This window comes from Juglans microcarpa x Juglans regia, chromosome 7D, assembly GCF_004785595.1.
Source record: "Juglans microcarpa x Juglans regia isolate MS1-56 chromosome 7D, Jm3101_v1.0, whole genome shotgun sequence".
In the NCBI taxonomy this organism is placed as follows: Eukaryota; Viridiplantae; Streptophyta; class Magnoliopsida; order Fagales; family Juglandaceae; genus Juglans; species Juglans microcarpa x Juglans regia.
The window spans coordinates 3,859,426-3,885,927 of NC_054606.1; the positions used below are offsets into that span (position 1 = coordinate 3,859,426).

Below are 26,502 nucleotides of genomic sequence, written 5' to 3' on the forward strand. Positions count from 1 at the left end.
CCTTGATCCCAAAACATCTGTCCAACACATTATGCAATGTCCTCTATAAATTCCTTGCTAGCTTAGCTAGCCAGCCACCTGAAAATTGTTCTTCCTAATCTCATCTTTCCTTTGCAATTATTGTCTCTTCCAAGATAATTACCATTTTGGCTAATGAATTATCTTTTAAAAAAGAAAAGAAGAAAAGAGAACGGAAAAAAAAAAAAAAAAAACGTGTGAAAAATAGTTCATATTTTGGTGCTCTTATTAAAAAAGTTGAATGGATTGGCCCTCCTCGACTTTTTAACCCGTTTGCCTCTAATGCTTGAAACTCTAATTTTATATCTACAGTGTGAACATAAAGTCCATTATGTCATAACCTCCCTTGCGTCATCTGTTAGGCTGCCATCGCTTTATCAATATTTATAAGTGGAAGCGGCTGATATCAAAATTAATTAATTCGCCTCAATTTAAAATATGGAAAAAGTTACTTTGTCTCTCCACTTTGTCCATTTCATTTGACTATGGGTCAAATTTTTTTTTTTTTTTTTTTTACTTAGTGATTAAGGAAGTGATTTTAAGTGTATTGATATTTTTTTTTTATTTTTTAAAAATATTTAAGTATATTAAAAAAATAAATATTTTTAAATAAATGTGAAAAAGAAAAAAGAAAAAAAAAAAAAAACTTTACAGCGGTATCTCTAGCGGTCAACGCCTACTGCATAGTAGCCGATATATATATTTCTTTGGAATCTTCTACTCAGTCGCCTCGCACTTTATCCACTTTGGAGAGGCTTGCCATCAAATTGATACTCCCTCGAGGGGTTTTTGTCGCCCCTTGATTTTTATAAAAAATATTTTTAGAATTTTTTTGTTTTAATTATTTCGTTACTCCAACAGCATTAAGACATCGGATACTCCATTTATATGTGCCTGCAGAAACTCAGAGAGGGAGAGAGAGCGCGCAAAAGGGAGTTGACCATGTTGGTCTCCATTTTGCTGAGTTTTTCATTCCCTGCATCCACTTCTCTTTTCATCACGGCATTATCTGTGATTAACTTGACATCCTCTGCTTATATTGGGTTCTCCGAAGTACGAGGAAAGCACTTGTTGTACTCCAAATTTTGGAATGCAATTTCTTCAGAATCTGGACGAAGAAAAGGAGAGCAAATTACTCTTTCTAGCAGAACAGGCATGCTGTTTCTTTATACTCCCACGTTTCTTGTTGGTCTCGCATCCTTTGTGCTTTTCCCACTTCAGGATCTTCGAATCTTATTGCTCGTTTCTGCTATAACCCTTCATTTCTTCAAGAGAGTCTTAGAGGTATAATCTTCTCTCCCCTGTTTGAAGACGCTGATTTGACACTGACCCAGAAGAGATTTTGATGTGTTGCAACAACAAGTTCTCTTCCTTTGCATCAATCTTCTTGAATTGCTTTGTTTTTTTAACTATTCAGAGCTAACAAAATTAAGAAAAAAACCAAAAGAAACACACGTTTTATAACCTACTCACAGGCAGGAAAATAGTGGCTTCCTTTTTTTTTTAATGAATTTTCCCTTGATTTCGTACTTGGTCAAATGTCTTTTCTTGTTTGTATTGTATTTATAGGTCCTATTTGTCCACAAATACAGCGGCAGGATGGTTCTTGATTCTGTAATTGTCATCTCTTCTGGTTACTTTGTGTCCTTTGCAAGCATGATCTATGCCCAACACCTGACACAAGGAAGTTCAGAGCCACCAGTTGACTTAAAGTATCCCGGAATTTTGCTGTTTCTTGTGGGTATCAGTGGCAACTTCTACCACCATTTCCTGCTCTCCAAACTGAGGAGGGAAGAGGGTGACAAAGAATATAGGATTCCCAAGGGTGGTTTATTTAACTTGGTGATATGCCCACATTATCTTTTCGAAATTATAGATCTCTTAGGGATCTCATTCATCTCTCAGACATTGTATGCATTCTGTCTCACACTAGGCTCTGTGTTTTACCTGATAGCAAGGAGTTATGCCACTGGGAGATGGTACCTGTCAAAATTTGAAGATTTTCCTGAGGATGTCAAGGCTCTCATTCCCTATGTTTTCTAGAATGTGAAACACTGTTTAAATGCATGATTGGTTTTTGTTGATAAATAAATCTTACAATGTTAACATTCCTGTTATCAAAGTTAAATATCATGATGTCTTTTGACTTTTATCTTATGATCCTTAAAGTCCTTTTCGTTTATATCAAATCGATTATTCTATCTGCATTTTATGAGATATTCTTTCGAGGGAATTAAGGATGTCTATCTTAATCAAAGGATTACCTATCAAGATTCTCTGAATTTCTTATCCGAATTTAAGAATTTCAAAGCAGAGAGAGATTGACACATAAAGTGAGCTTTACAATATTTATTACTATACAAAATATTTATACCCTATAGGACCGTTTATGTGACAAGAATTTAGTAGATTAATCATTTTTAGGGATGGTGCGAAAACGTGGGGTTGTATCCTTTAACAACACCAAACAAATTGTCTTACGGGCAGATATAAGATGTTAGTCAAAGAAACAGCCGTATTCATTCACATTAATTTATTAGTTGAAAATTAGAACACATGCATTGTGTGGTGTAACGATTTTATCAACTACGCGGAGAGATCGATGCCCCATAATTCAGAATCTCTTTGTATATAAACCAGCTAAGAGACTTAGGTTTGTTTGATACATTAACACAGCAGAAACCGAGAGAGAGAGAGAGAGAGAGAGAGAGAGAGAGAGCGCAGAAGAGGTGTTAACCATGGTGGTCTCCATTTTACCGAGATTTATTTTCCCACCACCCAATTCTCTTTTCGTCACGGCGATGTCCGTGATTAGCTTAACATCTTTAGCTTATACTGGGTTCTCCGAAGTAAGAGGAAGGCACTTGCAATATTCCAAGTTTTGGAACGTAATTTCTCCAGAATCTGGAACAAGAAGAAAAGGAAAGCAGATCAAGCTTTCTAGCAGAACGGGCATGCTCCTTCTTTATACTCCTGCATTTCTTGCTGGTCTCACCTCTTTTGTGATTTTCCCACATCAGGATCTCCGGCTTTTACTGCTTGATTCTGCTCTAACTCTTCATTTCTTTAAGAGGGTCTTCGAGGTATAATTTTGTTTCTCTCTCTGCTTGAACGATATTGGTTAAATAATTAAATTTACTTTTTGGTTTAGATTTTAGACTCACAACCGAAAAAGTACAGATATTTTTGGTTAATTTTGTGTAAAAATTGGAAGAAGCTCACGTGACACTGACCCAGAACAGATTTTTGATGCGTTTAGATTTTTCTTCCTTATAATCAATATTCTAGACAGATGTTATGGGTGATTTTGTGGTGTCAGCTATTCGAAAAAATAACATAAAGAAACAAACCAAAGAAAGACAAGGCTTTAGGGCCTTTTGTTTTAAGGTGTGCTTTGATTTAAATGTTGTTTGTTTGTGATGTTTTATAGGTACTCTTTGTGCACAAATACAGCGGCTCGATGGTTCTTGATTCTGCAATTCCCATTACTCTTAGTTACTTCTTGTCCACAGCAACCATGATCTATGCCCAACACCTAACAAAAGGGATGCCAGAGCCACCTGTTGATTTGATGTATCTTGGAGTTTTGCTGTTTCTTATTGGTATCAGTGGCAACTTCTACCACCATTTCCTGCTCTCCAAACTGAGGGAGAGGGTGACAAAGAATATAGGATTCCCAAGGGTGGTTTATTTGACCTAGTGTTATGCCCACATTATCTTTTCGAAATCATAGATTTCATAGGGATCTCATTCATATCTCAGACATGGTATGCACTCTCTTTCACTCTGGGCACTATTTTCTACCTGATGGGAAGAAGTCATGCTACAAGAAGATGGTACTTATCTAAATTTGAAGATTTCCCTGAGGATGTCAAGGCTCTCATTCCATTTGTGTTCTAGAATGTAAAATAAAACTCAGTTGGAATGCACGATGAGTTTGGATAGTCATGTCTACTTCCCATAGCAAAAGTCAATGTTTTATTGCTTTATTTTTTTCCATGTTTGAGTGTAAAAGGCAATATAGATTTGAGTTCAGATGATAACAAGAGACTTGGCTTCAAATATTGACTTTTAGCCGCAACATTTTCTCACTTTGTATCCGTGTTTATCTCATCTGGTATGGACCCCCGTACGAAGCAAATGTCAGTTTTGTCACCAGTATTAATTAATGAAGACATATACCAGTGGTCCGCACAACATTTGGATTTTTACGAGTTTTGTACCACTGCGAGGAGATATTGCTAGAGACACAAAAGAGTATCACATAAGAGGATTCCACCACACGTCTTCCTTTTTTTCCCCCTCCCGTGGCTTTTCCCTCCTCCCCTTTCCCTCCACTTTTCCCTCCTCGCCGGCATTATCTACTACCCCTTCGGGATGGTTCCTGACCACCACAACCAACAAACGGTGGTTGTCTATCATGCAAGCCATGCACGGCAAGTTCACAACACTGTCATGAGCTCCATGTCCCCTCTGGTAGTCGCTACTTGGATCGCTGGAAACTTCTGTCGGCTCAGGGGTGGATCCCAACCATCTCGGCCAACTAATGGCAGTTGTCGACCATGCACACAGTGCACGAAATGTGCACCAACGTGCATGGCAAGCTCACAGCACTGTTGTGAGCTCCATAGCCGCTTGGACCGCCAACATCTTCTGCCCATCGTGAGCTTGCCATGCACGTTGGGGAGGGGGAGAAAGAGAGGAAAAAAAGGGGAGACGTGACACACTACCATATTAGTGTGTAGAATCCCTTTATAAGATTACTTTATATCTATAGTATTTTTCTTCTTTTAATTGAGGTTTTTTTTTTAATGAAATCTTATTAATGTTATGAATAATTAAAGAACTCCAAGGTTATTAGTTAATGATATATTAGTCTTTAATCACTAATATGATACATTGCCATATTAGTGTGTAGAATCCTTTTATAAGATTACTTTGCATCTATAATATTTTTCTTCTCAAAGTTATTAGTTAATGATATATTAGTCTTTAATTACTAAATGTCCTTGTGTCAAAAAAATAAAAAAATTACTAAATGTCTTGTCTTGTCTCGTCTCTGGCCTCTCTACGACTCTTCGTGAATGCATGCAATCTGTGTTTAATGATCAAACGATATGACCCACAGACATGAATATAAACAGAACCTATAATGATTAGAAAAAAAAAAAAAAAAAAAAAAAAAAAAAAAAAAAAAAAAAAACCAGAACCTATTGAATAGAGTACTCTCAAGTTACAACTTACATGTAGGAAAATATCCTCTTTTTGTCGATGAATCTTAAACTAAAACTAGAGAACGATAAAGATGCTAACATGCAATGTCCTGTAAACCAACAGAGAAGATCCCAATGAATTTCGAGACATCCTTCGATGGTATATATGAATGAGACTGTGTATTTGGGACGGGATGCATATTCTTTTTGTACATATAAAAGTCCCTTTGAGGGCTACTCTTACGCCACGTATTGCCATAGGACTCGAGAACTCTTTTGGATAAATCCTTCTCTCCCATTTGATTCTCCTTTCAGCATTCTTAACTTCGAATCCACGTTTTTTTAAATCCATATTCTTGAAATCAACAAGACTAGACAAGATTACCCATTGGAACGCCTTAAAATCAATTATTCAGACAACAATTTTCAATAAATCTTTGCTGTCAAATGATCCCATGTTCAAGTAGGTTGCAGTTCACGTGTACAATAAAATCAGGGCCCCATCTAAGATAACTTAGTACACCAAATTCTCCCACTTTTCTGGCCATAATTAACATCTATCTCTACATGCAAACCCCCCAGGCACCAGACCAAGAGGACACGATGACAGAACATAGATTTGCAATGGTAACTATACTTCAGGGAACACTGGGGATACTCATCAAAAAATTGGGGAACACTGGGATGCACTAGTTTCTTTGGAAGCCAATTGCCGTTGAAGCTGTTGCTTCTGTAAGCTAACAGAAGCTAGTCTAATACTCGTAAATTAAGAGCATCTAGTGTACTTCCAAGTGCTAAACCGTCCACCAAATCCCGTTAAGTCGGTTGTCGGAAGCCCCTTGAAGCTGCGGCATTAGTCAACATTTAAGGCAAATGGTAAGTACAACAATAGTTCAACATATGGCCAATTCAATACATAATCCGTTCGGGTCATGTGGGTAAAAAGCCATACCTGTGAAATACAAAATTGCAATTACAGAAACTATGTTGGCAAGTATACATGGCTTTTGGCCTACACCAGCTGAGGTTGACCTGTAGAGTAGTTACATAGGTAAAAAAACAAACAAGTTATTTCATAAAGAAAAAACGATTATTTCACCAAAATGACATCAACAACATGAAAATATGCCAATATGAAAGCTCGGTACATCTAATGATTCGTGGATGAAGCAATCACAAACTTAAATTAAAAAAAAAAAAAAAAAAAAAAACTGTCACAACAAATTGAGAAGATAAAACTGCTTCACATCAGATGCTACAGAAAAAAAATATATAAACTCGGAGCAAACGCCATGTAAAAAAACTGAATTTATCTACAGAAAGTATTCTTCATGTCTACGATTGACTTCAAGAAACAATAGTCAATGGGGAAAACCAAGAAAAGAAACACCAGGGTTAACTTTTTTTAGCGTTGAAATCTCCTATTGAATCAATCTCTTGCATCCAAAGGTTCAGACACTATTTCCGAGAAGCCCTTGGTTGAATGTTCACACCTAATCCAGAAATTCTTTGGCGCTTAATGGAGGTATCAAAACATAAACACTTGATTGAAATTTACCTTGACACAAGTTCCTTGACAGATTCAGTTGCGAGTCCAAACCCAAATGGGAACAGCGGATCATAGTGTGAATCCCCGACATTCATTGGCAGTTGATCTACAGTTCTGAACCATGTTCTGGAAAGCTTTCCACTGAATCCATAATCCCCAAAAAGGACATCAGTCACACCCTGGCCCTCTGTTCCTGGTAACCATGCTGCCACCAAGACGTCAACTGAGGATAGATATGGTTGAATCACAATAGGTCTACCAGAAATTATGACAATCACACACTTGACAGCTTCACAGACATTCTTGATAACGGTTGGGCCAGGATCTGCCATAGTGAGAGTCATGCTGTCCCCTGAACTCTCGGCATAAGGGTGCTCACCAACAACAACAATGGCATAGTCAAAGCTGTCAGATTTGACAAAGTTGCTATCAGGATTCTCACGGTAGACAATCTCCGTACTGGGGTCAACTGTTGAAGTGATGGCTCCAAGGATGGTGGTTCCTGCCAATGAAAGGGAAACTGGCATTTAACTTCTAAAAATTATCTGGCATTCTCATCCACATGGAAAATGAGAAAGAATGGTGCTTTACCAAAAACTAATCAAAATAAATTAGAAAAGCCAACTATAGAACAGTAGCTTTACATCCTGACTAGACAAGACATGCTATTGTGAAGCTTACCAAACACCTATCTGCTAAAGAACCTTCAAGCAAGGGGATATGAATCCCACTGAGGTTCATCAGTCCCAAAGTCACTGAGACAAATCCATGCTAATCAAGGAAAATCAAACCCGTATACAGAATATTTCATTAACCTATGAAGCCAAGTTTTAGTTCATCTACATTACTTACCACATGCATCGAATGTTTCTTAATACTGCCTGGATTACATGAAACCATTTAGAAGAGTACCATCATTTTGAAACATTTTCCAGTCTGAGATGCAATTATCCCTACTCACACGCAACATCTTCCCATCTAATTTCCACTATTGACAAACTCTCGGCAACCAATAAATTGATCCTCTATATTAGTGTGGCCCAAGTGAGAGATGTTAAAAATGGGATTTAATGCCTATTTCGTATATATGAAAGAACATACCCATAGTATAGCTGTTGTCACTAAATCCTTGCCATGTGATTGTCCACCCACCACACTGATAACCCAAATTATCAGCATGACTACCAGCAACTAGGATCTTTGGAGCCTTCTTGGAAAGGGGTAATAGAGGATTTGTTCCATTTTTCCCGTTCTTCAATAGCACTAATGACTTCCTCACAGCTTCTCTTGCCAAGTCTCTATGTGCCTAGTCAAGGAACAGGAAATACATTTGGCTGTAAAGGATTTCACTAGATATTATGAATATTGACAATATTGATGAGGAGAGGCCACATAATTCAGGAAACTGCATTTTGGCTGTAAAGAATTTCAGAAATTATAAGGAATAAATTTGGCATGTGCTTTCGATAAGAGACAATGCTATTTGCCCATCTAATCTAATCAAACTACAGTGCAAACCTATTTCATCAAGTAAAAGAGCAACTGAAAACTTATAAATCAACGAACTAAGTTAAAATCTGAGAACGGATTGACTGACCTGGCTTCCAAGTTCATTGACTAGGCTGAAATCGGCAAGTGGGTTCTCAAAGAGGCCCATGGTGAACTTGACTAGCAAGATCCTTGCCACAGCATCATCAATGCGATCCATTGGGATAATGCTGTTCTTGACCAGGTCGGTAAGGTCATCAATGAACTCAGTATATTTGAAAGGAACCATGACCTGTTAAATACAGAGAACCAAGCCTTTGAATTTTATGATTACATAGTTTCATCCAGATTTGAATTTTGTATTGAATATGGTAAAGCAGCATATAGTTATTTTATCGATTCTTTCCGAGATTTTTCCCAAAAGACAGCCACTGACCATGTCAATGCCGGCTTGAATCGCAGCTTGGACGGAGTACGAGTAGTTTGAATGTGGTGGTGAGGTAATCCTATCAATACCCTCCCAATCTGATATAACAAAACCCTGAGAGTGAGCGAAGCATAATTGTTATTAGTATGAAGTACAGGAATCCAGATTGCATAGACAGAAAACAGAAGAACAGACGAAGCAGCAGCAGCAAGAAGAACAAGAATAAGTAGAATAACAACAGAAAGAGATGGAGGACAGCATAATGAGTTTTAAGCTTCATTTCAAATCTATAGGTGAAGCAAGACCAAATAGACTGTGATATGTAACAATCTACTAAAAATAGAACACAAACTACAATGGAGATTGATGACTGAAAACATATGATATAGTGACAGTTTCTAAAAATGTGATCAATCATTCATAAAGGACTTTGCAGAAGACCTTGAACATAAACTGACAGAGATAAATGAAGAAGACTTGAATGTGTAGTACTATTGATTGGTCAAAATTTACCTATCAATTTACATGCTGCACAGTCAATAAAACTTTTCAGAAAAAAGAAAGTCGCCAAAAGGAAAATGTTGATAAGGATAAGGGGGAATATCATTTTTTTTTTATAAGTAATAATCTTTATTGATGTGAATGAAATTAGGCAGTGCCCAAGTACACAGGAAATATACTAAGAGAGGCACCTACTTACATTCTAATAGACTAGAAAGAAGATAAGAACTCGTGAACATTCCCTCCCTCAATACAATAGCAGAAAACCACTGGAAAATAGAGAATACAAAAAAGTTCCAGATTTCCCCTAGATTTCCCCCTTTCCAAGGGGGAATATCATAAAAGCTAGAAAGTGAAATGGATGCACTTGAGAAGAAGCTCCATATACCACAAGACCTACAACTAGATGAATATGTAAGTGACTTGTTTACAATCAACAAATCAAAGGTGTTGTAAAGGACAAGAGAGTATACATGAAAGAATATCGATATAGGTTCTTTGAAGATGAATCGACTGCCAATTGTTTGATAAAGGATATGAATCTATAGCTAGGGCTAGATTGTGAAAGAGGAGTTGTGGCGGTGGCTTACACTTAACTCAACTATTTAGGTAGGGATCGCTTAGAATAGACAGGAAAGATTTATCTAATGAAAGAGAGCATTTTTTTTTTTACATATAAGCAGCCAAAGCCAGGTATTTCGCCCCTATGTCTATGCCCATTCTTTGGGTACAAACATCATGTTACTGCTCTTCAGTGTCTATCTGATCTGGTTACTGTTGTTTAACAACAGAGAAAAAAGTAATAAGCATGTAAATAAGAGAGGGACATTAACCTTAAACCTAAGAGTGTCTTTCAGGAAGCCAGTAACTAGGTCACGGTTTGCATGCATCTTTTCTCCGTTCCAGCTTGAGTAGGAAACCATGACTGTAGATACACCTTTGATGATGGAATCAGAATAGGCAGGCATGTGAATGCTGAGCAACCCATGCCGGTCAATCACTGCGTTGTTCTCATTGATGCCCTTAGTTGTCCCACCATCTCCCACAAAATGCTTCACACAAGCTGCCACCTTTTTCCTGCAAGAAATTTATAAATTATATGGAGGAAATAATTAAAATAAAATTAACATGAATCCGTATAAAATGACCCATGTGCTTTCTTCTTTAGTTTTGAATCCTGGTAAGTATCCACTATCCAGTATGGGATTTTAGCTATGGAGTTACTGCCTCTTTAATTAATTAACAAGAATAATAAATTATGAGAAAGGCAGACATAAAGTAACTCATTTTATCCAGAAGAGTATGAGACGACTAAACAGGCACTTGATCATTTTGACCTCTTTATTACCAGAGATAGAAAAGCGGTTGGTACAGTTTATGTTGGGTGAGAGAGGACAAGGAGTTGCTTTTACTGGACTGTATTTGTGTTAAGCATTTCAAAGTTTTGTTGCTATATATATATATATATATTTTTTTTTTATCGGTAAAAAGTTTTGTTGCTATATTTGCAGTAACAACAAGAAGACAATAGCATTAATAGTCCTTACTATTCGGCTTTCAGAAAGGAGAAAAAATGAGGAAAGTATTATTTTTTCTTTATAGAGCTCCCCCCCCCCCCCCCCCCCCCCCCCCCAAAAAAAAAAAAAAAAAAAAAAAAAACATTATAGTTGTCCTATAGTTCATACTTTCCACCAACAAATGGAACTCCTTTCAGAGAATCAGCAGGAATATCTCCCTGTAATCCAGGTACAATTTCCGTCATTTCTTGCACTATTTTGTGATCCTCACTGTAGCTTTCATAACACCGTCCCCACCTTGGATCTCTACAGACCTATCATACATTAAAATACGAAGCACATATTAGGAATTCATTATACAACTTCAAGTATGCAGTAAACTCGCTAAAAATTTATGATTTGATTTAGAAAATGCAGACTATCCTTTTACCGCAATGCATGGAGCAAATACATAAGGAATCCCTGTAGCTCTGACTTCAACAGCAGTTGCAGCACCAATCCTCCGCACCAGCTCAGAATCCCTATCCATTAAGATTTTATCTTAGGAAGTCTACATATCCATTTTACTGTCTCCTCAGTGAGTAAATATAAACACTAAATCATGCAAAAAGAGTTGTGTTAACATGATCCCTCTACGTTAAAAGACTATATGTACATCATCATGATAGATATCTATTCAAAAGAGACGCAATTTTAACAGGTATTTTAACTGGTACATTTAAAAGGCACTCAACCATAGAGATTTACAATGAAGGCACTACATCCTTGTATGACCAATGCCATATCAAATTTGTTCTAAACTAGATGCCAAATCATTTTCAAATTCATACTTACCTTGTAGCTCCAAGGCCAATGTTATGAGGAAATATTGTAGCATTGAAGACATTATTGTGTCCATGAACAGCATCAATACCATACATCATTGGAATGCCCAAACGTGTGGATAGAGATCCCTTTTGATATTCATTAATCATATTAATCCAATCCTCTGCACTAGCCTTTGGAAGTGGCGCACTCCCACCCCCACTCAATACACTGCCTGCAAAAAGTCCAAAGAAAGTTGCAGTCAATCACGTTTTATATAAGTTCATCTTCATTATCTTTGGTTCGCATAATTTTCCTAAATCTTCATAATGGTTAACTTTCTTGGCCCCATGTTGGCAATGTATCCTCCTATTTTAGTTTATCTTTGAACTCATACTCATCTTTATCTTAATAAGTAAATCACCATAATTATCAATATATAATTACGTACGCTACTTCAGTTTAGGAACATAATAGTATAAAAAATAATGCAATTTTTAACTATTCTTTTTCTTGGCAAGTGCACTTATAACTCAAAAGCTCTATTCATTATCTGTAATTTTTTTTTTTGATAAGTAATCGATAATATTATAAATAGAGATAGGCAAAAACCCAAGTACACAAGATGGATACAGGAGATAAAACCTATCTAGGTCAACGAAAGGGAAGCTAAGAAGTCATGTACATTCAGGCCATTAAAATCTATAGCAATGGCCCATAACATTAAAGTACGGAAAAGTAATGCTCTAAGTTCCCCCGGCGACCGCTCCTTGTTTTCAAAAGTCCTATCATTGCGCTCTTGCCAGATACACCACATGATACAGATCGGGATCATTTTCCACACCTCCTTAATTTGTTGAACGCCTCTCGGGAGTGTCCAACTGGCCAACAGATCAACCACAGTTTCTGGCATCACGAAGGGTAACTCTACTCGACTGAAAACTTCCACCCACAAGGCTCTCGTTATCTCGCAATGTAACAATAGATGATCCACTGTCTCACCTGATCTCTTACACAAGCAACACCAGTCTATTATAACTAACCGTCGCTTCCTCAGGTTGTCAATGGTCAGAATCTTCCCCCATGCTGCTGTCCATGTAAAGAAAACCGCTTTCGGAGGCGCCTTATTTCTCCAAAGTCTCTTCCACGGGAACTGAATGGTTGTGGTGTGGGAAAGGGACTTATAGAAGGATATAACAGAGAAGATGCCCTTACCCGTCGGGTTCCACCATAAGCTGTCAGCTTGCTGTCTATTCGGCTTCACAGAATATATGAGGCTGAAAAAGGCTTCAAAAATGTCTACTTCCCAATCTTGTGCCGCTCTACTAAATGTCACGTTCCACTGCACATGATCCCCTGATATAATCATGAGGTCCTCAATGGATGCTTCCTGGTTGCGAGCCACACGGAAAACAGCTGGAAATGCCTCCTTTAGGGCCTCACTCCCACACCAAATGTCCTCCCAAAACTTAATACGGGATCCCTCCCCAACACCATTTTAGAATGAGTAATAAAGTCCCCCCACCCGCGCCTAATGTGTTTCCATATCCCCACTCCACTTGCCCCAATTACCTCTTTTGTGCACCAGCCCCCCCATAAGCTTCCATGTTTATAATCAATCACCAGTTTCCATAGAGCTCCGGTTTCCAAATTATACCGCCATAACCACTTCCCAAGCAAAGCCCGATTTAATGTTCTCAAATTCTTTATGCCCAACCCACCTGACGAGATTGGTCTACACACCTTGTCCCAGCTAACTAAATGACATTTGAATTCCTCCCCTATCCCACTCCATAGGAAATCACGATACAGTTTCTCAATCCGAGCCGCTACACTGACAGGCAATTGAAACAAAGATAGAAAGTACGTAGGTAAGTTAGAAAGGGTACTCTTAATGAGAGTAACCCGGCCACCTTTCGACAAATTCAATCTCTTCCATCCTGCCAATTTTTTTCCTATCTTTTCAATAACAGAATCCCAAATGGATGAGGCCCTAGCAACAGCCCCCAAAGGTAATCCCAAATAGGTAATGGGAAGAGAAGCTATCTTACACCCAAGAATGCTAGCTAACTGCCTAGTATTGCTCACATTCCCCACTGGTACTAATTCTGACTTGTCAAAATTAATTTTCAGGCCTGACGCTGCTTCAAAGCATAATAACAGAGCCTTCAATGTCCTCAACTGGTTGTGATCAGCCTCACAAAATAAAAGGGTGTCATCTGCAAATAGTAAGTGAGACAAAATAATAATACCCCTATTGGGGTCACCAATCGGAAAACCAGCCACCAACCCATGCGTGACCACCGCCGATATCATCCTACTCAATGCCTCCATAATGATAACAAAAAGGAGTGGGGACAGAGGATCTCCTTGTCTGAGACCTCGAGAGCTGCTAAAGAAGCCAGTCGGACAGCCATTTATCAAGACTGAAAATCTGGCCGTAGAGATACACCACCTGATCCAAGTACACCATCTCACCCCAAAGCCACATCTACCCAGCATATACAAGAGGAAATCCCAATTTACATGGTCATATGCCTTCTCCATATCTAATTTGCACAGAATCCCTGTAGATCCAGCCTTCAATCTGCTATCTAGTCCTTCATTAGCAATAAGAACTGAATCCAAGATTTGTCGCCCCTTAACAAAAGCATTTTGTGTTTTCGTGATAATCTTCCCCAGAACCACCCCCAATCTGTTAGCCAGAACCTTTGAAATAATTTTATACACTCCATTCACCAGGCTGATGGGTCGAAAATCCTTAATCTCCACCGCCCCCATCTTCTTAGGGATCAACGCAATAAAAGTAGCATTTATGCTTTTCTCAAACTTCCCAACCAATGAAACTTCCTGAAACACATTCATTAAATCTACTTTCACCACTTCCCAACAAGAGTGGAAAAAGCCCATCGAGAAACCATCTGGACCGGGAGCTTTATCTTTGACCATACGTCTCACTACCTCATACACTTCCCCTTCTTCAAAGGGCCTCTCTAACCACGCCGCTTCTTGAGGCTCAATCGTATCAAAACCAAGGCCATCCATCTTTGGCCTCCATCCCTCTCTTTCTGTAAGTAGTTGTTCATAGAAATCCACCACGTGTTCACTAATCACAGGGGCCTCCTTACACACCATACCATTTATATTCAACATTTCAATGGTATTATTTCTTCTATGGGAGTTGGCAACTCTATGGAAGAACTTTGTACTCCGATCCCCTTCTTTCAGCCACAATGCTCTCGACTTCTGGCGCCAAGAAATCTCTTCTAATGATAGTACTCTCTCTAATTCTGAAACCAACTCAGTCTTCCTCAATATTTCCTGCGGTACGAGAGCTCTAACTTCAAGTATACACTCGAGCTGTTGTAATTCATCCACCATGCGTTTCTTACGCTCCCCTAAATCTCCAAAGGAGTGTATGTTCCAAAGCTTAAGGTCATTTTTCAAAGCTTTCAGTTTACTGGCTAAAATGAAAGAGGGGTTACCATAAAACTGATAAGATGACCACCATTGCCTCACCTTATCCACAAAACCTTCACTTTTCAGCCACATGTTTTCAAACTTAAAATAACGGCGCCCACTTCGAATGCCCCCACAATCCAATAAGATAGGAAAATGATCTGAGCAAAGACGAGACATTCTCTTTTGGCACACCTCCGGATAGTGCACCTCCCATTCCGGTGAGATGAGAAATCTGTCCAACCGGGACCATGTCTGATTATTCGACCAAGTAAAAGCACCTCCCGAGAGAGGGATATCCAACAAGTTTAACTCAAAAATACAATCAGAGAACTCTATCATTGCAGGTCGCATCCTACTCTCACCCGACCGTTCACTTGTTGATCTAATGACATTAAAATCCCCTCCTATACACCACGGAAGTTCCCACCAACTGTGTAGCCCAGCAAGTTCCTCCCATAAAAATCTTCTGTCATTGTCCACATTTGGACCATAAACCCCGGCAAAGGCCCACACAAAATTATCTACCACACTCTTAAAAGAGCATGCCACCGTAAATTCCCCCACAAACTCCTCCATTTTGTCAACAACTCTTTTATCCCACATTACTAAAATACCTCCAGAAGCCCCGTTTGAAGCAAGATACACCCAATCTGCATAAGTACAGCTCCAAACACTTCGAACTAGTCTTCTAGAAATAGTTTTCAATTTAGTTTCTTGTAAACATACTATGTCTGCCCTCCATTCTCGCAGCAGATTTTTTATTTGAAGCCTCTTATTTGCCTCATTTAGCCCCGGACGTTCCAAGATATGATTTTTGGCTTCATAAAGGAGAAGCAAGCCCCTTCCCTTTTGATCTTTCTCGGCTTGAACTTCCTTCATAATTTAATGACCAAGTAAGACGCTTGAGCTCCCGCTGTTTTTTCGACCCTGATTTCTTAGCTTGTGAGTGGCCCGCTTCAATGGCAGTAAGTAGCGCAAAAAACTGCTCTTCATAACCCACACAGTCCATACCTATCAAGTGTTGCAATTCTTTCACCTTTTTTAGCATCCAATCCGGTGTAGTTGATTCATTTGGAAGTAAACGTTTCAATGGGATAGGCTCCCCAACACTATAAGCCCACTGTGTAGAATGTATCTCCCTCTTTTCTTCCTCCCCAAATAAATTTCTACCCTCCCATTCAACCACAGCATCACTAGATGAAAATTGAGTCTCAGGGACTAAGCTCCCAAGGAGCCCAACATTCACCATCTCCAAGCCTATCCCCTCTGCCCCGAGAACTCTAGCTTCAGTACTGTCATCATGCATTATAAGCTCTATGTGATCCTCGGAATGGATCTGAAGCTCCGGCAAGGAGGAGGAGCCTCCCCCTAGGTTCCTCGGCACTGTCTGGCTGTGTAGATCTTCAGCAGCTACGCTCGATGGCTGGTTTGCGCCCCGTGTGATACCTGGTAACCCTCCCATCGCAGGACAAAGAGGGGACTCCAGGTTCGGAACCTCTGCCTGATGCAGAGGGGACGCCGGCGAAACAATGGTGTCGCCGTGTACGCCGTCGTCTCTCACCGTGGGTTGAGAGAGACCCAGTTTCACCGTAGGCTGTAACACAACAATAGTGTCGCCGTGTTCGCCGGCACCATCTGCCGATGGTGTCACCACCGCCGATGGTGTTGCCATGTTCACCGTGTTCGCCGGGGCCATCTGGTTCGTTGCCGGCAAGGATGGAACCGACGGCATCACCGAGACAGACGGGGTGCGTCTCCTCCATGCGTAAGGGCCCGTGGGCTGCGTTTGACCCCGAGGCCCAACAGCTCGGCCCAGCCCTTCTGATGCTTTCTCATCTGCCTGCTTAGTGTGACTGGGCCCCGACAGCTCCTGGCCTGTTAGCCCAGAGGCCTTTTTCAATTTATTTTTAAACCCATCATCCCCTTAACCCATGCCCCCCTCACCCAGACCCGTGCCCCCCTCCTCTTTATCCTCTTGCACGCACCGTTTTAGAACATTAATATTAAGCTGTAAAACATCCACTTGTCTCTGCATATCCATCACAGCTCGTAGAATTTCTTCCTTATTTAGCCCGACACAATCTCTGCCACCACCCTCACTACTCTGCTCCCCTACAGGAACAACGTCGCGTACAAACTTTTGCAATGGCACTGCACCACCCACCCCAGCAGGTTGACGTGATGGGTTCAAAACCCTTGGGTTTTTGAAAGCTTCCAAGTACGAAGGCTGAGCTGCCATCCTTCCCGTCGTAGACAACCCTTTGTAACCACCACGCCCAGCCTCCTTCAAGACCTCCACCATCTTCCTCCAGCCCCTACCATCCTTATCTTTCGGAATAAAGATGCAGTTTCGACGGCCGCCTCTCCCATACTCCACCAAAGCCATGAAAACTCCCTGGAGATTAGAACACCTCTGTGCTATGAAGCCCCTGTCACCTTCCCTATGCCCTGTATAAAACTCATTTCTTCCAGCCATTAAACAATCTTCCAAAGCTTTAGTGAACCAGTGCACTGTAACTAGCTCCAGACTCATTTTCTTCACCAGCTTCCACCCCTTTTCGGTAATGAGAATCCTACACCCATCCCTTAACACCTCAAAAGACTTTAGTTCTATGTTTATTACTCTCCGATGATCCATAATCCTTCCCTTTGAACGAAAAACTACGATCAAACACCCACCAACTCCATTGAGATGAAGCAGAAAGTTTACGTAGGGAAGTTGTACGGAGAGAAAAGTTTTAGAGAGAGAAAAGTTTTATGATGGGGAAAGTTCCCCTCATTATCTGTAATTCCCAAACAGTTCCTGTTGTCCATGAGTTTCTTTTTTCGGTTGTAAATCTCACTCGAGTATTACTCATGCATACGTCTGTACTAGGCTAGGCCCATTATTATGAATAAAACTTTTTGATTACCCATATAAAAAAAACACCACTAACAGTTCATGTAACTACTTATAAAAAAAAACAGTTAATGTAACTCAATAGATTTGATATCATAACCAGAACGGTTCCCACAAGTTCTCCACTTCCAACTTTATGAGAACAGAGATATATATGAAATGATTATCTTCAAAAAGAAAAATAAACAAAAAGAACTGCCAGATTCGGAGAAAATGTGTAAAATATGGCGTAGGACCATAGAAACGAATATTAAAATCGACACATTACAGATTTAATTACATAGTAGGCCATTTAAAACTAGATATTGATTAATGCCATAAACTCAAATGCACATATATTGAAAGACAACATTAGAAGCTTTGCGTTAAATCCTTTTACCGATGAAGTAAGACTTCAAAATCCCAGGATTGGCCACAGTCCTATCAATCTGAACCATCTGACCAATCTTCTCCTCCAAAGTCATTCGACTCAACAGGTCCGCTACGCGAACCGCCACCGGCTGCCTTGGGTCTTTGTATTTCATGTACTGTGCATCTGTCAATGAAGCCCACCACCACCACAGGCACGTTATGGCCACTATTTGGACTAGAACCCTAACCATCTTCTTTTTCCTTCCAGCTGATATTCCACAATAAATCAAAGAGACCCAATTATTCAAAGTGAAAACAATTATCTTTCTGTTTGGTTACCATGAAAAATGATAGAAATAAAGGACTTTAAGCTTATCTATCACAGGTTCCTTTTTCTGGGTCCTATCCACATATCCAGGAAAAGGCAAATACAGCTCAAAAGCACAACATTCAGATTCAGCATTGCCTATTATTTTCTTTACCTTTTCTTAAGGTTCTTTAACCAACCAAACAGACACTGCAGAAAACAGTTTAGAAGCAACAAAGTGTACGTGCGTGTGTATGTGAGAGGTGAGAGAGAGATAGAAAGAGAGCTTAGAGACTTTACAGTTACAGAGAAAGCAGAATAAAGAAAGAAGCTTTAGCCGAATGTGAGTGGGAGTGTGATTCAGCGGTCAGTAAACTGCGCAGGTAAAGAACGAAAAAGGAGTGGGACCCGATTTCGACACTATTGAGTATTGGCGGTACACCGACACTATTGAGAATCAACCAAGATGGGTTGATTCTGCCCCCGTCTCCCCTTTAGATTGGATACTTTACTGATGCTGAGACACTTTTGAACGATCAGTGCACAGGTTTATGCCCTAAAGTCTAAACCAGACATCAAAAGTTTGGAAAATGTTACTTCTAACTATTTGGCAATTTGCAGCTCGTTTAGATTTTTCCAGTAATTTTATAATATTAAAATTTTTTTTTAATGGAGTGAAATAGTTATATTGATTGATTGAAAATAAATTATAAAATAATTATAAAAAATTATCAGTTTATCAATATCCCGTAAGTTTTCACCTCGTTTTGTAGAGATAAGCAAATGCCAAGTACAGTGCCCAATGCCCGTGGTGGAACAGTCAAAATTCATAGGTTGTCACTTGCCAAAAATACCGAGTAATTTAACTTATGGGTTCGTTTTCACAACTTCCCTGCTCTGCGGATACATCTCATTCATGTGGGAGTGAGACAAAATATGTTTTACTTTCAACTCTCTTACGGTCTCACGTTTACCATAGAGCTTGGTTAGCATTGATTGCAATGAACCATTAAAGCATACCAGAAAGGTATGAGAACTCTTAAGATACAAGTTATTGCATGAATGGTGGAGGCAATCAAAAAATATATTAAAGGGATTGAACCATACCATTTGGAAAGTAATTCATTGATGTCAAAGACACAGAATCTCTTTAGAGCAACTTGGCTATTACCCAAATAGGATTGGAAGTACAAAGAGAAGACTAACCATTGAGCATTTCCTTATTGGCACAAACAACAAACTGCAGAAATCGGAAGTCCTGCATCGTCAAGTCATTACAAATTTAAATCAAAATGATGATCTGTTAAATCTCTTAAATATTGCTGATAACAAACAACATAACTTGATTGGATTCCATATGTGCATAAGAAACCGGCTGTACAGTAGACAAGCAGATTGACTAATATAACCACTGGTTCAAAATGTACATCCAAGGCAGTAGCCAAAGCTGTCAAGAGAAAAGAATTAGAGAAGATCAGTTCTCTAACTTGCTTTCCATGAAATTTCTCGACGCCATTTTCCCTTTCTGTTGGTGGAAAAAGCATTCTTCAATAATGGGTGTTTTCTTGTGCAGCCACTATAAATCCCATTATTGAGTGGGTGCTGTTTTTCGCGCTCTCTCTCTCTCTCTCTCTCCGTGATGCGGCTATTTCTGTGGAATCGTGAAGAAAGAAACAGAGCAGCCAAAAGCAGAGGAAAAACTCCATTATATGAAATCAGAAATCAAAAGTGGAAAATTTTATTTACCCGAATCTGAAATCGCCTTGGGAGTTGGAGTTTAAGCATCCCTGAGAATGCAGTACAAATGAAGCAAAAAGCATTCGTTCTCATAAAGAAGCTATTGCAGCTAAAAAATATTTAAATTCCAATCATGTCAAAACGTGGGTTCCAGGAAGAGTTATCAATTTTCATTCCGGACAATTGTGTCCTTCACATCTTCATTCTTTCTTTTTTTTGCCTTGGGGATACGTTTGAGACTTCAAGAATGGAGACAAAAAGCATAAAAATGGAACAGGGTCTGTGTAGAATGTAGATGAGCCGAACTAAAAATACTAATAATATGTCAACCGTTGCAAAGGTTGTCTGGAGAGCACCAAACCTACCAGTCAATTGCAATACAGAATACTGGATTTAAGGGAAAGAATTATTACATCAGTTGTTGGTTCTAAAGCCATAGCTCAGAGAATTTAGAATTGAATGGACTTCCTAGTTAGAAATATAAAAGAGCTGTGCATTCATGATAACATTTGATCCGCGTATGAAAGAAAAAAGGGTCATTGATTGCAACAACTCAAATATTTATAAAAGAAAGAAAGATTTAATGAAATATTCTATACATTAAATCAAATTGTTCTTGGAACTAGCTTAGAAAAAAAAAATTGTTCTTGAAACTTTTTATAGGGAATGGATCTTCAGCTGCTTTGCCTCGAAGGCTTAGTTGTTAGCCCAAAACCAAATGGGAAAAGAGGGTCATAGTGTTGATCCCCAACATTCATGGGTAGCTGATCTACTCGTTTAAACCATGTTCGAGCCAGCTTGCCAGAAAATCCATAGTCACCAAAAAGAGCATCAGCCACACCTTGACCTTCACTACCTGGGAGCCATGCAGCCACCAGAGCGTCCATTGATGCAAGATATGGTTCCATGACAAGAGGCCGTCCGGAGACAACAACGACAACACACTTGACAGCCCCGCATACATTGTTGATTGTGCTAGGCCCGGGCTCAGGGAGAGTGAGGTTCAGGTTATCACCTTTGGTCTCAGCGTAGGGTTGCTCGCCTACTACCACGATGGCGTAGGAGAAGTCATTGGACTCGACAAAGGCAGGGTCAGGGTTCTCATTGAAGACCACCTGGGTGCTTTGGTCCACAGTGGCTTTGATGGCATTAAGGATGGTGGTTCCTGTCATAAAGGAATCATTCTATCAATGAGACAGGCTACTGAAATAGAAAGAAGTTCAACACCAAAGTATGGATTAAGATCCTCTAGAGCTCTTAAATAACTTAGAGATGGAATTAGTAAAACTACGATAGTGACTTGAAGTAAATGATCCAAATTTTTGTCACATTTAGTCAATAGGCACCCCATCTAAAACCACAATGAGACAAGTTCATATGATAAACGTGGTTTGCAGACAATCTGGAGAGAAAAATGAGGGTCATTGAAGAGAAAAGTAAACTGTATGCTGGTAGGAATATGTACCGGCAGTGAAGTCATTCCCGCCAAGTCCTTGCCATTCGATTGTCCATCCACCGCATTGATAACCCAAGTTGTCTGCATGGCTTCCAGCAACAAGAATCTTTGGCACTTTCTTAGGGAGAGGCAGCAGAGGCCCGGCAGCTGCAGATTTTCCATTTTGCAATAGCACAAGTGATTTCCTCACAGCTTCCCTCGCGAGTTCCCTATGCTCCTAATGAAAGGAGGAAATCCGATCAAGTGGTGCTTTGACATTACAAAAACAAATAACCAAAGATCAGTTTGGGATATGATCTAGCTAACCTTGCTTCCAAATTCGTTGGCCAGACTGTTATCAGCCAGCGGGCTCTCAAAGAGCCCATGGAGAACTTAACCCTCAAAATCCTCTTCACAGCATCATCTATGCGGCTCATGGGAATGACATTCTTCTTAACCAGATTGGTCAATTCATTGATAAATTCTGGGTAGTTGTAAGGAACCATGACCTGCATCATTTTGAAAGTCAGGCATCTCTCTGCTTCTTAAACATGCAAATTTACCATTGATTTTTTCATTTACACAATGGTGTACCTATGTCTGTGACAATATCCATGATTTCGGATTTCTATCTCTATCTATATGAAATTTTACTTTTCAAGATTACCTACTGCTATTTATGGTAGCAAAAGTAGATATAAGAAGACGACATCAAATGGTTATTGAATGATTCTGATATCATTCTTGCCTCAATTTCATAGCATGCGAAGAAGGTAAAAGCATGCTTCCCAACCAGTAACAAATAAAGGAAAGGAGTTCTAAGTTCTCACAAGTTTGGACCTAATTATGGAGACTCAGGGTCATGCATGGCTAAAGAATTAGAAGTTCTTTACACACTACAGAGAAATTTGCAAGAGTATAGTAGTACGTGCAGCAGAAAGCTTAGCAAAAAATCTTGGGACCATGAATGAAATAAATCTTTTACTAATATTTGTTACGGACCATGTCAACACCAGCTAGAATTGAAGCTTGAACAGAGTATGTGTAGTTTGCATGTGGTGGATATGTAATCCTGTCAATTCCCTCCCAATCTGAGATGACGAAACCCTGAAAGGATCAACAGATAATGAAACATTACTTCTCTGGGATTTCCATTATTCTCATTAAAAAAAAAATCCATGAATTTTTGAATATTGAATTAGAAAGTACCCTGAAGTGGAGTCTGTTCTTGAGAAACCCTGTGAGCATCTTATGGTTCGCATGCATCTTCATTCCATTCAAACTCGAGTAAGATGCCATAACAGTAGCGACACCCTTAATAATTGAATCATAGTAAGCAGGCATGTGGATGCTGTACAATTCGTGCTGACTAACTATGGTGTTGTTTTCGTCAATTCCTTTAACTGTGCCTCCATCACCAACATAGTGCTTTGCACAAGCTGCCACCTTATCCCTGAAGTAATCTCAAATATAAACACGTTGCACAAATTGTTTGAAACAAATTAAGATCAAAATAATGAAAAAAGATGTAAATTCTTACTTCCCACCAACGTACGGAACTCCCTTTCTAGAATTTGCAGGGATATCTCCTTGCAAACCTGGGATGATCTCTGTCATCATCTTTACAATCTTGGGGTCCTCACTATAGCTCTCATAACACCGACCCCACCTTGGATCCCTGCAAACCTGCATTATTCAACAGAAAATAGGATCACCATCACAGAAAACAGTGGAGAAATAAGAACTTTAGGTGATTTGGATTTTCTTCAATAGTTGCATTGCATCCTGGTGAAAAACTTGTAATTACCGCGATACAAGGAGCAAAAGCATATGGAATCCCAGTGGCTCGAACTTCAAGCGCAGTTGCAGCACCGATCCTCCTTAGAAGATCAGGATCCCTGCAGGTATGATCACAGAAAACGTAGATTCAACTTGAGGTGCAACGGAATGATGAACTGATTGTTTGAGTTTCTCACATTCCACGGAAAAACAAAAGGATCTCATTATGCATGTAGAATTTTTCATGGTATGTATGCAAGCATATGCACTTGCCTGGTCACTCCAAGACCCACATTATGGGGGAAAATGGTTGCTTTATATACATTGTTGTGTCCATGAACTGCATCAATTCCATAAATCATAGGGATTCCAAGACGGGTAGCAAGAGCCCCTTTCTGAATATCATTCACCATGTCTACCCATTGTTCTGGAGAAGCCTTTGGAGCAGGCACACTCCCTCCACCACTTAATACACTACCTATACATTTTTCACTTTATTGTGAGTTGGAAGAACATTTAGAGCAATTATGGCAAATTCATATGCAACAGTAGAAGCTCAAAACATTATAATCTATATCTGCATACCGATTAAGTAATCCTTCATGACCTGAGCAGTGGCATTAGCCCTTTCAATTTGAACCATCTGACCAATTTTTTCTTCCAGAGTCATTCTTGCCAAGAGATTTTTTATCCTAGCTCCAACGGGTCGCCTTGGGTCCTTGTATCCCACATATCCTTGAGCTTCTGCCATTGATGAGCAGAAACATATTGCCAAAAACAAAATTCCCAAGAAGGGGATTGGAATTCTCGCCATCTTGGTCCCACTAAAATCCTGTAAAAATTTGAAAAAAAACAAAGGTGATGTGAAAGCTAAACAACGAGAACCATGAACATTGTATCAAAATATGCCGTGGAAACGTTGTCAAGAGGTAGGTTCAAGGAATTGCTTATATATGGAAGAAAGTGAATGAACGATCACGGAACCATTTGTTCAGTTTCTACTTTCTGTAGAAACTAAAAGATGATTATGCCATGAAAACCCAACAAGCATGTGGAAAATAGAATTACCTCCAAATATCCAGAACGTCCAAAACATAAAAAACACAGAAAGATCACCAGCAAAGAAGGAAGAAACGTCAGAACGTGCAGCAAGATTCGAGGTTTAACTGCACAGGGGTTTGAAGGTGGTGGGATATAAATAGGGAAGGAAAGAAGAAGTGTTGCTTGAAATACGGTGTTGAAAAACATTAGACCAATCTGTTAAAAGAGACGTATCATGGTAGTGAGTATATCTTTTTCGAGTTGTTCTCCTAGAATATAGCGGGAAGTTGATGCGTTTGACTGTTAAACGTGTAACGTAACCGTCTCCATTAGGTGATTGACAATGCCTAGGCCTTGATCTCGAGAGACGTGCAGTTTGATTTTCAATGAACATAATATTCTTTTTGTTATGAGGTGGCTTGAATTCTGATTGAACAGTGCAAGTGTCGTAGGTTCGCTCGAGCGGAAGTTCACTCAGCTCGAGCGAATTCAGACAGAGAGCTTCGCTCGACATTCGCTCGACATTCAGCTCGAGCGAATTCAGACAGAGAGCTTCGCTCAAGTATCGCTCGACATTCAGCTCGAGCAATATCCAAGTCAGAGAGCTTCGCTCGACACTCGCTCGACACCCAGCTCGAGCGAGTTCAGGCAGAGAGCTTCGCTCGACTCTCGCACAACTGTTGGCTTGAGCGAAGTGCAGAATATCTACGTTCGCTCGACACTCTCTCGACGTTCGCTCGAGCCAATGTTCACAAAAGTGAATTCTCACTTTTCCTATAAATATCAAACGGCGCATTTCTCTTCCTTAACTTCTTCAGAATTCATTTGAGTTGTTTTTTTTAGTGTTTTCTTGAGAGAGAAGTCTAGAGTGAGTTTGAGAGATAACTTCCTTGTGAAGTTTTGTTGTATTGATTTGTACTCCATCTCTGTTGATAGTGAAATCTTCGATACCGACCCCACCAGTGGACGTAGGCTCGTTTTGAGTCGAACTACTTAATTCTTGGTGTTCTTTCTGTGTGATTGTCATCAATTTCTTTCGTTTAGTTCCGCTACTATACTTCGTGTTAGTCTTAGCTACACTTATTCCCAACAAACTGGTATCAGAGCTTGGCTCAGGATCTGGAGGGATGGCTATGGCTAAGTTCGAAGTGGAGAAATTTGACGGTCAGAACAGTTTCAGTCTATGGCGCATCAAGATGAAGGATTTACTGCGACAATAAGGCTTGTCAAAAGTATTAGAAGTCTCGGTATCTGAAGATTCTCCGGCTCCTTCGAAAGAAGAAGAAGAAAAGGTACACAGTACTATTCTTTTGTCACTATCTGATGGAGTTTTAAGAGAGGTTGCTGATGAGGAGACTGCAACTGGTCTCTGGTCGGCACTTGAGAATCTGTACATGAAGAGATTTCTCACTAACCGGTTGTATTTGAAACAACGGTTATACACTCTCAAAATGAAGGAAGGTACTCTTATTTCTGAACACCTAGATGAATTTAATAAAATCATTATGGATCTGAGGAACATAGATATTAAGCTTGAAGAAGAAGATCAAGCGTTAATTATTTTATGTTCATTACCCACATCTTTTGAGAACTTTGTAAATTCCATGTTGTATGGTAGAAATACAATTTCCTTAGTAGATGTAAAGTCTGCTTTGAATTCTAAGGAGTTGAGGAATAAATTGAGTGTGAAGAACACTAATGAACAAGCTAGTGGCTTGTTTGTTAAAGGGTCCTCAAGCAGGGGTAGATCGAATGACAGGGGTTCAGAGAAGAATAAGGGGAAATCCAGGGGCAGTTCACAAACGACAGTTAGTAAGAAAAACGTCAAATGTCATTACTGCCATAAGTTTGGTCACTACAAGAACGAGTGTCCAAAATTGAAAAACAGGGAGGACGGCACTAGTTCATCTAATGCCGTTAGTGTTGCTGATGATAGGTCTAACGACCTAGATCTTGTTCTAGCAATAAGCGACT

General features: G+C 39.6%; 4 protein-coding genes across 5 annotated transcripts; 2 read left to right on the top strand and 2 right to left on the bottom strand.

The window, feature by feature from the left end:
- Positions 1-872: 872 nt before the first annotated feature.
- Positions 873-2,146, top strand: LOC121238695 (3-oxo-5-alpha-steroid 4-dehydrogenase 2-like). Its single transcript, XM_041135677.1, has 2 exons — positions 873-1,302; positions 1,588-2,146. The coding sequence occupies exons 1-2, from the start codon at positions 907-909 to the stop codon at positions 2,059-2,061; spliced, it is 870 nt and encodes a 289-aa protein (XP_040991611.1). The 5' UTR covers positions 873-906; the 3' UTR covers positions 2,062-2,146.
- A 516-nt stretch (positions 2,147-2,662) lies between these two features.
- On the top strand, positions 2,663-4,109 carry LOC121238696 (steroid 5-alpha-reductase DET2-like). The gene is given in 3 exon segments (XM_041135678.1): positions 2,663-3,101; positions 3,449-3,665; positions 3,668-4,109. Coding segments are annotated over 3 exon segments (813 nt in total). The 5' UTR covers positions 2,663-2,756; the 3' UTR covers positions 3,919-4,109.
- A 1,503-nt stretch (positions 4,110-5,612) lies between these two features.
- LOC121238697 (beta-glucosidase BoGH3B-like) lies at positions 5,613-20,355 on the bottom strand. Of its 2 annotated transcripts, XM_041135679.1 has the most exons (13): positions 20,283-20,355; positions 19,743-19,794; positions 18,258-18,497; positions 11,548-11,752; positions 11,144-11,234; positions 10,882-11,027; positions 10,030-10,273; positions 8,705-8,809; positions 8,378-8,560; positions 7,882-8,086; positions 6,790-7,282; positions 6,184-6,263; positions 5,613-6,076 (listed from the first exon to the last, which is right to left on the bottom strand). In XM_041135679.1, the coding sequence occupies exons 1-13, from the start codon at positions 20,319-20,321 to the stop codon at positions 6,048-6,050; spliced, it is 2,112 nt and encodes a 703-aa protein (XP_040991613.1). In that variant the 5' UTR covers positions 20,322-20,355; the 3' UTR covers positions 5,613-6,047. The 2 variants fall into 2 exon arrangements, with proteins under 2 accessions (XP_040991613.1, XP_040991614.1); XM_041135680.1 differs by lacking the exons at positions 19,743-19,794; positions 20,283-20,355 and adding an exon at positions 18,837-18,978.
- A 512-nt stretch (positions 20,356-20,867) lies between these two features.
- On the bottom strand, positions 20,868-24,704 carry LOC121238701 (beta-glucosidase BoGH3B-like). Its single transcript, XM_041135683.1, is given in 11 exon segments — positions 20,868-21,438; positions 21,739-21,946; positions 22,036-22,088; positions 22,091-22,217; positions 22,711-22,815; positions 22,918-23,161; positions 23,249-23,394; positions 23,516-23,606; positions 23,761-23,965; positions 24,073-24,319; positions 24,604-24,704. Coding segments are annotated over 10 exon segments (1,899 nt in total). The 5' UTR covers positions 24,302-24,319; positions 24,604-24,704; the 3' UTR covers positions 20,868-20,947.
- Between the last annotated feature and the right edge of the window lie 1,798 nt (positions 24,705-26,502).